The sequence below is a fragment of the Stomoxys calcitrans genome, chromosome 1 (assembly GCF_963082655.1).
Source record: "Stomoxys calcitrans chromosome 1, idStoCalc2.1, whole genome shotgun sequence".
In the NCBI taxonomy this organism is placed as follows: domain Eukaryota; kingdom Metazoa; phylum Arthropoda; class Insecta; order Diptera; family Muscidae; genus Stomoxys; species Stomoxys calcitrans.
The window spans coordinates 171,449,379-171,463,024 of NC_081552.1; the positions used below are offsets into that span (position 1 = coordinate 171,449,379).

Genomic DNA, 13,646 nt, shown 5'->3' on the forward strand with positions numbered 1-13,646 from the left:
TCACAGAAACCGTGTACCTCGACCTTGGATCCAGGTGTGAAACGTATCTACCTTGGAATCTTAACCGATTCTATAGCCTCTGAGTTTTTAACAAAGTTCTGCCAATTTATCAGAGTTATTGACTTAAGCGCGTCATCCCAGTCGATTTTGTCTAGCCATACTTGCTGCATAACCAGCTTAGCTACGACAACAATTGGGGCCAACCACCCGCAGGGGTCAAACAGTTTCGCTATTGCCGATAGAACTTCTCTTTTTGTGTAAGATTGTCTAAATTCTCGTGAAGGTTGAGTAAGAGTGAAGTAATCCCCAGAAATATGCCATCTTATGCCAAGGGTCTTTGTTGAGGAGTCTTCAGATAGCTCCAGCCAATTTACGGGAAGCAGTTGTTCTGCCGGTAGATCCTGAATGACTTTGTGATTATTCGACGTCCATTTCATGAGTTTAAATCCAGCCGATTCCAAAGCAACGATTAACTCTTTTCTAGATGCAATGGCTTCTTCGAGTGTGTGGGCCCCGGCTAATACGTCGTCAACATACAGATGTTCTCGTATAATTTTTGACGCCAGTGGATATGTGTCCGTCACATCTTCCGCAAGTTGAAGAAGTGTCCGGATTGCAAGGAATGGTGCGCAATTTACTCCAAATGTGACCGTCAAGAGCTCAAAATCCTCAACTGGGTCTGTTGGAGATTTTCTAAAGAGTATTCTTTGAAACCGGGTCTGACTAGGGTCGAGAAGGATCTGTCTATACATTTTTGTGACATCCGCATTAAAAACATATTTGAAGAATCTCCACTTCAAGATTTGTAAAACAAGGTCTTGTTGCAAAATGGGTCCAGAAAACAAGTTATCATTGAGGCTTTTTTTATTTGACGAAGGACTTGACGCGTTGAAAACAACCCTAAGTTTCGTTGTGAGTCGGTCTGGTTTGATGACCGCATGATGTGGCAAATAGAAATTTGGTGTCTTGGATATTTCATTTGCAGAAATCTTCCTCATATGCCCAAGTTCTAGGTATTCGAGAATGGCGTTATCATATTGCTCCTTGATTTCTTGGGTCTTTTGAAGCTTCCTTTCCATTCTATAGAATTGTGCCATTGCGATATTCCTAGAATTTCCTACCTCTTCACAACCTTTAAAGGGGAGGGTCACAATGTACCTTCCATTTGAGTCGCGTCGAGTCGTTTTTCTGAAGTTTTGCTCACAAAACAGGTCTTCTTCTGACCTTAAAATCTTTTTTGGGGTCTCCTCCACCTCCCAAAAACGTGTCAAAATCTTTTCTATTGAGATTGTGTTGTGTAATGAGACTCGGCTAGCGTCCGAAGTCTCTTGTATGATGGGTCCTCCAATGATCCATCCAAAAACAGTATTTTGCGCTAAGAGCGACCCGATTGATTTCATAGGGGATCCAATATCGAAGATTAAGGGTCCTATATCCATTCCTATTAGAAGGTCAACCGGTTGGCTAATGTAAAATTTCGGATCCGCCAAATCAAGGTTGGCAACATCTCGAAGTTGTGCAAGGTCTAAATTCTGTGGAGGCAGATTAGAAGGCAGGGTCTTCAAAACGGGTGCCCACACCTCTAATTCGTAACAGGGGTCTAATCGTGAACGTAATGTAAAAAGACAAGTTTTCGTTGAGGTCTCCGCTACCATTTGGCTAAGCCCCGTGACATGAACTAAATTTCGCCTTGTCGACAGACTCAACTTGTTTTTCAATTTCTCCGAAATAAATGTAGATTGCGACCCAGAGTCAATGATTGCCCTGGCATCGTATAACTGTCCTCGCGATTCTATTTGAACCATGGCAGTGAACAATAGGGTCCCCCTAGGATGACGCTGGCAAATTTGGTTATTCTGGAGGGTCAAGGTAGTAAAGTTGTCATTTTCTAAGTTCGAAGTGGACTGTATAATTGTTGTTAGAGCTGCAGCACTGGTACTAGGACGTACTGCATCTCTCGCTGGGTCTTGACTGCTAGATTGGGTCTGAGTGCCTTTATGTAACATTGTGTGGTGTCGCGAGTTACATTCTCTACAAGTGAATCTACTTTTACAATCCTTTACCCCATGATTAGATGATAGGCAATTATAACACAAGTGAGAAATTTTTACAACGTGAATCCTGTCGTTCACATTCTTTTCTATAAACTTGGGACAATCTCGAATGAAATGTGCGGCCTTGCAAATTTGACAGCTCTGATCAGTTCGAGTTGTCGCTGATTGTGTCATCGTATTGTTGTCTCTTACCCTTGAACTTTGTGCTTTATGTGACACGTTTGTTTGAAAATTGTTCACAAATCTGTCTTTTTTCTGATTTTCATATTTATTTTGTGGCTGCCTGGAAAAGGTTGGCCTAATATTGCCCACAGACTCGAGAGTCTTGAATTTATTTGTCAAAAACTTATCGAAATTAGACCACGTCGGAAGAACTTTACAATCTTCCAATGAATTCTCAAAATCTTCCAAAAACGATCTTGGTAACTTTATTGAACAGAGGTATATTAGGATTGGGTCCCATCCCTTAACCTCTACGCTAAGTGTGTCTAGGGTCTGAATACAACTATTTACTGTGCGTTGCAATTTCTGAATTGAGTTGCTAGAGTCTGTGCTAACATTTGGCAGATTGAAAAGAATTTTTAGCTGCTCATTGACTTGCATCCGTTTATTTTCATAGCGGTCAGTCAAATTTGACCAAGCTCGTAGAAACCCGTCGTTAGTCAGAGGAACGTGACTGATGATTTCCCTTGCTTCCCCTGCAGTCTTCTGAGTGAGATGAAAAAGCTTCTCAACGTTGCTTAGTCTTGAATTTTTAATATATATGGCTGTGAAGAGATCTCTAAATGTCGGCCAGTCTGTGTATCCTCCCTTAAATGTGTCTGTATCGCACGGAGGGAGTCTTGAAACTGGCATGAAATCCATATCTTGGGGTCCTGGTGGCGGCTGAGAGTTTCGTTCCACCATCTCCTGGGCAGCCTGATCATTGAGTGCGTTAATTTCCGCGTTTAATGAGCTTATGACTCTCATGTAGCATTCCCGACCTTCCTTATAATGTGTCCGAAGCTTAGTCTTGTCTATGGGTGCCTCCTCTGAGGTCGCTGGCATATGATCCCGACAATCCATGTACGTTCTCTTGACATTGCTCCACAGAGAATTTAGTTCTACTCTCATAGCCTCAAGTACATGTACGTTATCCTCATATTTCGCAGCAGAGTATGTGCTGTCGAAATCTACCAAATCATTTATGCTATTTGCAAATTGCTCCCTTTTTGCCTTGTCCATTTTGCCTACAAGTTTCTTGCTTCAAACTTTATTCTTTACTACACAAAGTCAGAGAAGATAAAACAAAATGGTAATCTCAGTCAGTGTATGACCACCTTTCAGAAATGTACTTTTTGAAGGGTCAGATACCGATTTCAGGCACAAGAATGACAAATATACGCAAAAACGTCTTGCTCGTTTAGTAGTGGCGGATTGAAAAACAAACAGGTAATTCTTTCTGTAAATCCAGAAGAACGAGGGATATGAGGCCAGCGAGTCAAAAATATCAATCACAACACCAATTTCTTAAGCCCGGGTCTCGTGGGTGCTTTTTGTAAAATAATCCATATACAAACGAGAACCTTCTAAACAATGAGGTCCGATTCGCAAAACACACTCAAAACCGATAACTTAGTGCTTGAATACTAAAAAAAGGCAAATGTAGGCGTCTTAAAACAATTTTTTTCTTTTAAGGGTTTGGACAATGTAATTATAAGGCGGTTCCAAAGATTGTGTACGAAAAGCTAAAAAATATTTCTGATTGGACGAGTCTTGAGATCTGGAGCTGGGTCAGAAATGTAAAATTTCCGGTTTCAAACGATTCTTTCCCAATAACTTTATATACGCGGGTCAAACAAATTTTCATAAAAATCAAATTTGCACGGGTCAAACTTACAAAATACACAGGGTCAGGCCAAAATGGAGATTTCTCTTGCAGCACCCAATATATTTCGTTGGCTTGTCGCGCCAAAAACGAAAAAACAATCTTGTACTCACTTTGTAATTTTGTTATGTGTGTGTGTATTATGTGAGGGTATACGCCTGCGTGTGTGTAAGGTGACGCTCTGTCTGTCCACTTGTTGGCGCTTATGTGCCTGCTTCCTTACCGTTGTAACGGAATTTTATTTCTGGCAAAGTCTTTAGAGTTCCTTATGTAGAACTGCGAGTTATTGCTTTTGTGTGTGTTTCTTTTTTTTGTACCGACACCGGACGCGTGTTTAATTGGTTTTGCACTAAATTTTTGCTCACAATGTTTTTCGCTCTAGCTTTGTTATTATTTTATTGTTAATATTTTTGTATGTTTAATTTGAACCCACATTCAAATATATGTACATAAATTTTCTCTATTTAGCACTCATTCAGTTTAAAATTCTCTTTGGTAAGTATAATTGATTTTTTGTTGTTTTTTTTTTTTGCACAAAATGAAACTTTGTTAGGGTTAATTATTAAGCATTGAATTTCACCAGGTAAGCTCACGGTTCTTGATAGGGTAAGTATCACAGGTTTAATAGGTAAGTAAATTTATATATTTCTCTTTTTTTTTTTGTGTAGTAGGTAAGTAGCACCGATTTTCACCAAGTACATATGTATTTTTCCTTTTGTTTGAATTGTTTAAAATTTATTTAAAAATTTACCAAAAAAAATCACTTCTGGACTAAATCACTTTGGACTCCGTACATTCGTTTTACCAACAAATTCACTTTTTCGGTTCGAAGGACCATAATGTTCTGTGACAAACCTTTTGCTCCTTGTATTTATGTTGCCTTCTAGATTGACAAGAGGTAGATTTAAACTTCACCTTCCAGTTTTATTGTTGCCAGAAATTCAAAAGAAATTTCACTTAGGTTAAGTAACAATTTGTGCAATACTAATTTTAAGGTAGGTTTTAGGCTTCATATATTTAACTTGATTTCGGTAAGTATTTAATTTCTCGTATGTATGTTTCCTTTTATTTTTAGGTTAAGGTAAGTATTTTAAGCATGTAATTTTAGGTAGATAATTTTAGGTAAATAACTTTAGATAAGTACAAAAAATTCACAATTTTAGGTTTATTAACAATGTGCAATATAGCTTTAAGTAGTTCAAATTTGTAGCAATTATTTTGGTTGATTAAATATTTTTCACTTTGTCTAGTTCTTTATGTGTTTTATTTTAACTTATGTACTTCTACTTTTCCTTATGTTCATTTCTATTTACTTTTCTTGGGTTCACTGCACTTTAACTTTTTTTTATATATGCATGTATGTATGTACGTATGTTATTGTCACGGGGGAGCTATCGAGGCGAACGATTAGATGAACAGAAAAACATTAAAAACATGATTGCAATTGATGACACCAGCAGCCTCTGCTTGCCATTGGAATTCAGCGAAAAATAACAACAAAGCACCTGTAGCCAGTGGCCGCCCGCACATGCATATGTGCGTGTGTGTAAGTGCATATAATGGATGGTCCGCTAGCTACAGTGCTGAAAATTAGATTATGACTACAGTCGACAGTAAAAGTTTAGGACTATCCTAAACACATTGAAATATAATTTTCCGACCCAACAAAGTATATATATTCTTGATCGTCGTAAAATTTTAAGCAAATTATTATGTTGGTGTGTCAATCCGTCCGTCTGTGGGCTCGTCTTTTCGTCTTGTATGTGTAATTGTGTAGTAATCACGCTATAGTCTTCAAAAATTGAGATAGAAAGCTGAAAATTTCGCACAGATTCGTATTTCTTCCATACGCAGGTTCTTCGGTGTCGGCTTGTCGGTTCACGTTTCGACGCCTTCGCTTCCTGTTTTGATCGTGGCAGCGGAATTTTCAGTCTCCTGCGATCCGTTGTACTATTTATTTGTTTAAGATCGTGCGAGAGACCTGTCTATATGGTAGCCATATCAAAATATGGTCCAATTTGAACTGTCTTGGGCATGGGGGTTTGCCCATGAACAGGAGCAAACTTCTCACACATCAATGAGTGCTGTCTGATTTAAGTTTAAGCTCAATGATAAGGGTCCTCCTTTTTCTGGCCGAGTCCGAAAAGCGTGCCGCAAAGCGACACTTCTTTAGGGAGAAGTTTTTACATGGCAAAGCACCTCACAAATGTCGCCAGCATAAGAAGGGGATAATCGAACCTAGGCGTTCAGCGTCGTAGGCGGACATGCTAACTTCTGCGCAACGTTGACATCCAGGTTATAATTTGTCTAATCCTCATGGGGGCTACATTCGGACATAGTCCGATATAGCCCTCTTTCGAACTTGCTTTGCCATTGAAACCTATTTTAGGTCGATAGCTTTATTTTTAATAACTATAACTTGATATCAACAGACAGACGGACAGTTAAGTGACGCATGAACCTGGCTAATGAATTAGTGAGCAATTTGAATTTGATACTTACCTATTTTGCTCATCGGCCTTGCAAACAAATGCATGAAATTGTAACATTCTCTACTACTGTAGTAGCGTTGTGTTATAAATGAATGCCCTTTTTCAACAATGTATTGACAACACTTCATTTTCCATTCAAGGCAACAAAGAGAACACACGCACACACACATTTTGTCCAAACACCAATATGTCCGTTGTTTTGTAACTCATGCCTTGAAAACTATTTTACAGCTACGAATATGAACTCAGAGTTCCAGAGTACACATTTTCAGTATGTCTGCAGGGAGACACCGATATTACACACAACCACTAAGCCAATATTTTGCCATTTTAGCCGAGTTTGTTTCTCACCGCTTGAACAAACAATAAACCACTATGTTTACAGTTCATGTGTGTTATTTGTACATATTTATGTGAATATTTATTGCTAATTTTGCACAAAGCTAGTTACGTGTGTTTGTGTGTGTTCAAAATACTTTAGTAATACAGAGACAATTAACTAAACAAAGCAAACAGTGGTCTCATATAATTACATGGAGATCTCATTAAATAACAATTAAGCCTATTGGAATCAAATTAAACAAACTTAAAGAAAAGGTTACCTTAAATAGGTACTATTTTTTAATGAATGGCCAATTAAGATGGCAATTGTAACAAATTGTTGTCTTATTTTCATAAAAGCGTTTTTCTTAAACAAAAAAACGCTTTGAAATATTCAAGTGTAAGATGCGCTCAAACCCATTGTCAAAGCACTGTTTTCACTCAACCAATGCCATTCAAAAATATCCCTATTTTTTAATTTTATCATTTTTACCAATTTAAAATGATGTGTCACTGTGCATACGACATACAATTTTTCTAATCCAACCGAATAGCAATAAAACCCCAAACCAATGAATTTGAATTTGTTTTCGATTTTGATGTGAAGTGAAGTTGATGTGAGTGTTGTTTGGTTGGTGGTGTTGTCGTGTCGTATTGTCCCCCTGTCACATAGACTGTTTTGTTTTTGTTTCTGGAGTTTTAGGTAGTCGCCAGTTTAAGGCGGCCCCAAGATAAACTTGTAATCAATTCAGTAAAATTCTAGCGTCGTGTGCTTTTCAAAGTTGGAGCCAATATAGCTGGAAGCAAGCACTTTTGATGTTTGTGGTCTGTCTATCACTTGTGGTTGAGCACCCGAAAATAATCCATTCAAGCCAACATTCCCCCTCTTTTCTGGCTCTTTGGCAATTGTCCCCAATGAAGAAACCAAGTCTGCTTTGGTTTCTCAAGTTTTTTCTGTATTGTAGCCATTGGAGTTGATAATCGATGGTTAAGAGAGTCTTGCAATTCTATGCTTCTATTGGAAGAGGGTGTTTATCGTAAACGATTTAAGAGTTTGATAATTCATGGTAAATATCAGTCGGTTGCTTGATGTATTACCCTTCGAGACACCAGGGTAAAGGAGGGTTTCCCTATCCCACTTTGCAACTAAGCACAAACAAACCCGCCAAAAACCATGCTAAGACCTCTGTCATAAAGTGCTTACTAGCGTCTTAAGTATTTAGGACGGTTGGTAGTCGGTCTTTGGTTCGTTCGGTCACTTAGTGTGTTGATAGTTGGTTGGTTGGTTTGGACGTTTGGTTAGCAGCGTTATTCTCTACACTTGAGGTGTAATTTAAGAACTTTATGTACGCTTGAGTTTCTCTCTAACGACAGCCATCAGCAAGAACAGAAACAAAATAACAAAAACAAAACAGCAAAACAACAAAAGTTTCCCATTAAATTTTCACAAATGTTGCTGCTGTTAGCGAATAATTTGAAAGGGCTTTTTTCATGGAAGCATGCAGCCAGCCATGCAATTTATCAGTGGCGTGGAAAATAATTAAATGTGTGGGGAGTTGTCAGGTTCACCAGATCCAAAACACTCTAAATTTATGAAGGTCAATCGAGAGCGAATCTACCATCAAATATTGGATCCCACCATGGTTATCCAATGAAATTTCCTTTGTGACGAAGAATATCAGCGGAAGGATATGTGAATGGATGACCACAACTTCTTTGATCATTGTCCCTCGGCTAGGAAAGAAGGTGGCTACCTTAAAAGAAAGTTGAAACTGCGTTGGACATTGATATAATGGTCAAGCGGATCAGAAAAGCCCTTAATGACTCGCTTAAGTCTGTATGTCATAGAGCCAACAGGGACTGCCGTTGTGGCCCCAGAACTGGTTGGTCTAAGGAAGAGTTGCGAAAACTCTTCAGTAGGGCGACAGCCAAAAAAGCACCACACGACCGGGACGTCTAAAGCTGAAGAAACGCTGGGGGATTTCTGTAGCTTCGCAGAAGATATATCCGACTACGGAAGATCCTAGCCTCCAAACCAATTATTGCAGGAAACATTCAGAAGTTAGAGAATGTATGGACAATATCTAGTGAGGTCACACTAGTTGATACACATTTATCGGTTCCAGAAGAGGTTATCACTGGAAGACATTCTTCGGAAGTAGTTGGAAAAATTGCATATTATTCAAAAAAACCTTTAGGCGATAAAGCTTTTTACTCCTTTAAATTGTCCTGATGATGTACATCAGGACATGGCAAGCTGTGTCCGTTAAACTGGCTACTTAGTTTGGGGAGATATACTCTGCTTGAATCAGCATATCGTAAAGGGTGATTTTTTAAGAGCTATAGGAAAGTTTTTCAAAAAAAAAAAAAACAAAAATCATAAAATTCAGAAAAATGCATGAAATCTTTATTTGAATCGATAGTACGGGCCATATAATCTAATGTTTGCAGATTATTTCATGCAAATGTTGACCGTTACTGCGCCTCAAATGGTCCATCCGCTTGATCCAATTTTGGCATACTCTTTCCAATATTTCGGCTGGTATCTCACGAATAAATGCTTCAATGTTGTCTTCCAATGCATCAATTGAAGCGGGCTTGTCTGTATGGGCATGAGCTTTAACATAGCCCCACAAAAAATAGTCTAAAGGCGTTAAATCGCTCGATCTAGGCGGCCAATTGACCGGTCCCGAACGTGAAATAAAATGTTCACCGAACTCGCCTCTCAATAAGTCCACTGTTACGTGTGCTATGTGGCATGTGGCACCGTCTTATTGAAACCGCATGTCATGCAAGTTAAGCTTTGGCATTTTGGGCAACAAAAAGTTGGATATCATCTAACGGTAGCGCTTACTATTCACAGCTATGTTGCAATTAGCGCCATCTTTGAAGAAGTACGCTCCAATGATGCCACCAGCCCATAAACCGCAACAAATTGTTAATTTTTTCTGGATGCATTGGTAGCTCTTGCAATGCTTTTGGCTGATCTTCACTCCAAAATCGACAATTCTGCTCATTTATGTACCCATTGAGCAAAAAACGAGCTTCGTCGTAAAATGGAAGAGCGCGCGATGAAGTTTTTGAACAGAGCACTCATTTTGATAAGAAAATTCAATAATTTGTAAGCGTTGTCAATGGTTAAATTATATATCAAACTGAAGGAGTTTGACTTAATTTACTTTACTTTAATTGACTATGACAGAACATCTGTTGCACAAGCTGAACGTAAAATAGAGTTCCAAGCGCCTCGATCTTCTGCGCTAATTTTATAATCTCTGACACCAAGTTTCGAGGTGTCTCCCACCACTTGATCTTTCCATCGGGCTTTTGGTAGTCTCGGTTTGCCTTCAAAAGACTTTTTTGCTGGAGCTTCTTCGTCTATTCTGACAACATGACCTAGCCAACGCAGCCGTTGTTCTCTTGTGATTATATGTTTGATAGTGAAAAATTTTCTACGGTAGTTATCCCCTTACTAATGCTGGCTACATTTGTGAGGTATCCTGCCATGTTAAAACTTATCTACCAAGTGGTGTCGCAATGCGGCACGCCGTTCGGAGTCAGCATAAAAAGGAAGCCCCTTATCATTGACCTTACACATTAATTGGGCTGCACTCATTGATATGAGAGAGGTCTCCCCCGTTCATTAGTGGAATCTCCGATGACAAGAATTTAATAAATTTTTTCTTAATGTCAATTAAATTTTCTCTGAATACAAAATTTCAATAAAATTTTTTTTTTTGTCAAGACAACTTTCCGAAGAATTTTTCTCTAAAACAGAAATTAAAAAAAAGGAAGTAAAATAGGGAGATCGGTTTATATGGGAGCTGTATCAGGCTATAAACCATTTCAGACTATATTTGACACGTATGTTAAAGGTCACGAGAGAAACCGAGAGAACCTGCGCACTCTATAGGCTCACGAAGTCAAGATCTCAGATCGGTTTATATGACAGCTATCCTGATATTGCGCGCTCTAGAGGCTCAAGAAGTCAAGATCTCAGATCGGTTTACAGATATATAGACCAATTCCAACCATATTTGGTACAGTTGTGGGAAGAGATAAAAAAACACATCATGCTAAATTTCAGCCAAATCGAATAAGAATTGCGCCCTCTAGTGGCTCAAGAAGTCAAAATCCAAGATCGGAATATATTGCAGCTATATCAAAACATGGACCGATATGGCCCATTACCAATGCCAACCGACCTACGCTAATAAAATTTCAAGCGGTTAGCTTAACTCCTTCGAAAGTTAGCGTGCTTTCGACAGACAGACGGACGGATGGACGAGCGGACTAGATCGACTTAAAATGTCATGACGATACACTTTATGGGTCTTAGACGAATATTTCGAGGAGTTACAAACAAAATGACGAAATTAGTATACCCGCATCACATTGTGGGGGTATAAAAATGTATGAAAACAAAACTGCAATAAAATATTCTTTAAAGACAAAATTTTAACAAAAAATTTTCTTAGACAACAATTTTAATAAAATGGAATAAAAATTTCGATAATTTCCCTGAAAAATATTTCAATGAAATATTGCCTATCTTTTTTTCTCTAGATAAAATTTTTAAATATCAAAAATATATTAAGGACAAAACTTCAATAATTTTTAAAAACTTCTCTCAATTTGCGATACATTCAAAAAAAATCGTAAAGGGATTCCAACCAAAAATCTCAAGCGTCAAACGACCACATTTCGGCGAAAAAGACGTAATGATCACAATGGATGAAGCAGTCTAAATACAGACTGCCTCTTATAATCTTACCTATCTGAAGCCGGCCACAAATGTCATATTCGGCTTAACTGTTCGAATTGTGCAGTGTAACCTTTTTCTAGCCACGATGTTTAGTGCATTTATTATAGCATTAAAGACAGTATAAGGAATGGCTTCGTGGTTAATGTGGCTTTGATCCCAAACCATCCTTCTGACCCCGCTGAGTATTGAACAGTATGTGGATTTTTGAAGTACCGCCCCACCACACAATGAAACATTATAGGTCTGACAACTGCAATATACAGCACGTGCTTACTAGCACGTAGCCACTACGGCTACGAGACTTGAGGCGATGGGAGAATGGATTGAGGATGGGAGCAGCTTATACCATCGCAGTATAATCGAGGTGACGATAGGGAACCTGGAAGGAAGGGAAGAGGTTTCCGATCGGATACCTGAGAAGACGAGGCTATTACTGAAAGGAAGTAGGAAAGAGGTCAGTATAGCTATTGATATCATAACGGGACGCATAGGACTACGAGCTAACAGATACCGGCATTTAGGAGGGGACACAATAGCAGACATGAACCAACTTAGGGGAGTGGCATGAAAAACAATTAAGAATTCTGTAAGTAGGACGGAATTCCTAACTTAAATTTTCAACACAACCTAACCTAATGTCAAAAAAATAAGTCATGAAAAACGTTAAAACAGAAATCTGTCAAAAAGTTTCAGGATGTATAAGGTAAGAATTATGCATTATGCATTATTCATATACCCATCATACTGGTAGGCATCCAAAGTTCTACCCGGGCAGCGATAATACATTCTAACTTGTTAACTATTTTATTTCCTCTAATCTACGCCACCTCTGTCCCATTAGTGCTACGCTAGAATGAGTGCAGTGTTTTTCTCCACTTTTTATTTTTTATTTTTCGCTGTAAGGTGTTTTGTTGATGGCTTCTTGGCACATATATACCAACGCCCAGCCACCATAACACTTCCTTTATTTAATTTTTCTAATTAAAATTCAACTTTAGTTGTAAAGCCTAGACATCAATGAATTGCCATGGCATTCTTTACTTCCGTTAAGATACTTTAATGAAAATGGGTATTTATTTGATGTGGTTTTCCCGTTCTCTTTGTTTTTTATTTGCAGAAGTATAACTGTGAGTTGGTAAATATGGCAACACTGTTGTAAGGCTGGCTTACATGAGAATAATAGCTGAAATAACAACAACATGGATAACCCTGCCAATGAAAGTAACAATAGCAACAACAACAACGAAACGTCAAACGTTAATTTGCCAATGGCTGAAAACACAATAGACTGTAATTTACCTCCGCTCCACTCTGCAGGTTGTTCTGCTGAAGAAGAAGAAGAAGCAAAAGTAGAAAATAAAGAAGAGCAGACAACACTTTCCTCCTCAACAATAGAGGCAAAGCCATCGATTATAGCTGGAGCAGCTTCAAATGAAATGAGCAACCAAGAGACTGAACAAGCGGCCATAATGTCCGAAGAAGTAACAAGAAATTCTCCAAATGCCTCTTCGTCATCCACTCAATTAAATAATGCAACAACAATTGCAACAGCAACTACAACAACAACTTCAACTGCAAACTTAGCTAATGATATCCCCCCAAATGGCACATATGTTGCAGCCGGTCCTGCATCCACTGCAACAATGTCCTCCTCCCCTAGTGCGTCCTATCAATTTGTAACTCCCCAGAAACCGGCTGAAAATAAATCAATTTTATTGCATCTAGGCTCGGCTTCGGCTTCTTCATCGCTGTCACAGAAAACCAAGAAGAAACGCAATAAATCTTCCAAATGTCTTGGTCACATCATGCATGGTCATGATTCATCGTCATCGTTATCTAATATGAAAACCTCAGTATCGATGACTTCATTGCCACCAGATGAGCAGCAGGAAAGTCGTGATGGCATTAATGCCAAATTGAAGGTGGAGAGACCTTACAATAGTTTGAAGGTAAGTTTCCAGTTTTTTCTATTTTCCAACTGCAAATCATCCTTGTCATTGAGAAGAAAAATGATGAGTTCAAGATTGTTTTTTTTTACGGAACTCTCTAAATCGACAAAGAAACATTTTCATATTTAAGATGAATACGAAAGGACTTAAAACTGTTTGTTACACATTGAAAAAACAGTTTTGTGTATACCAACAAAT

The 13,646-nt window shown here is 38.5% G+C and overlaps 1 protein-coding gene across 6 annotated transcripts in view; it reads left to right on the forward strand.

Annotated features, from left to right (window-relative positions):
* The window catches only part of LOC106082505 (klarsicht protein), an 841,622-nt gene that overhangs the window by 245,365 nt on the left and 582,611 nt on the right, over positions 1-13,646 (forward strand). For all 6 annotated transcript variants that reach the window (XM_059361071.1, XM_059361070.1, XM_059361068.1 and 3 more), the window contains one exon: positions 12,617-13,448. In XM_059361071.1, coding sequence (XP_059217054.1) covers positions 12,699-13,448 — 750 coding nt within the window. In that variant the 5' untranslated portion in view covers positions 12,617-12,698. The remainder of the gene's footprint in view (positions 1-12,616; positions 13,449-13,646) is intronic.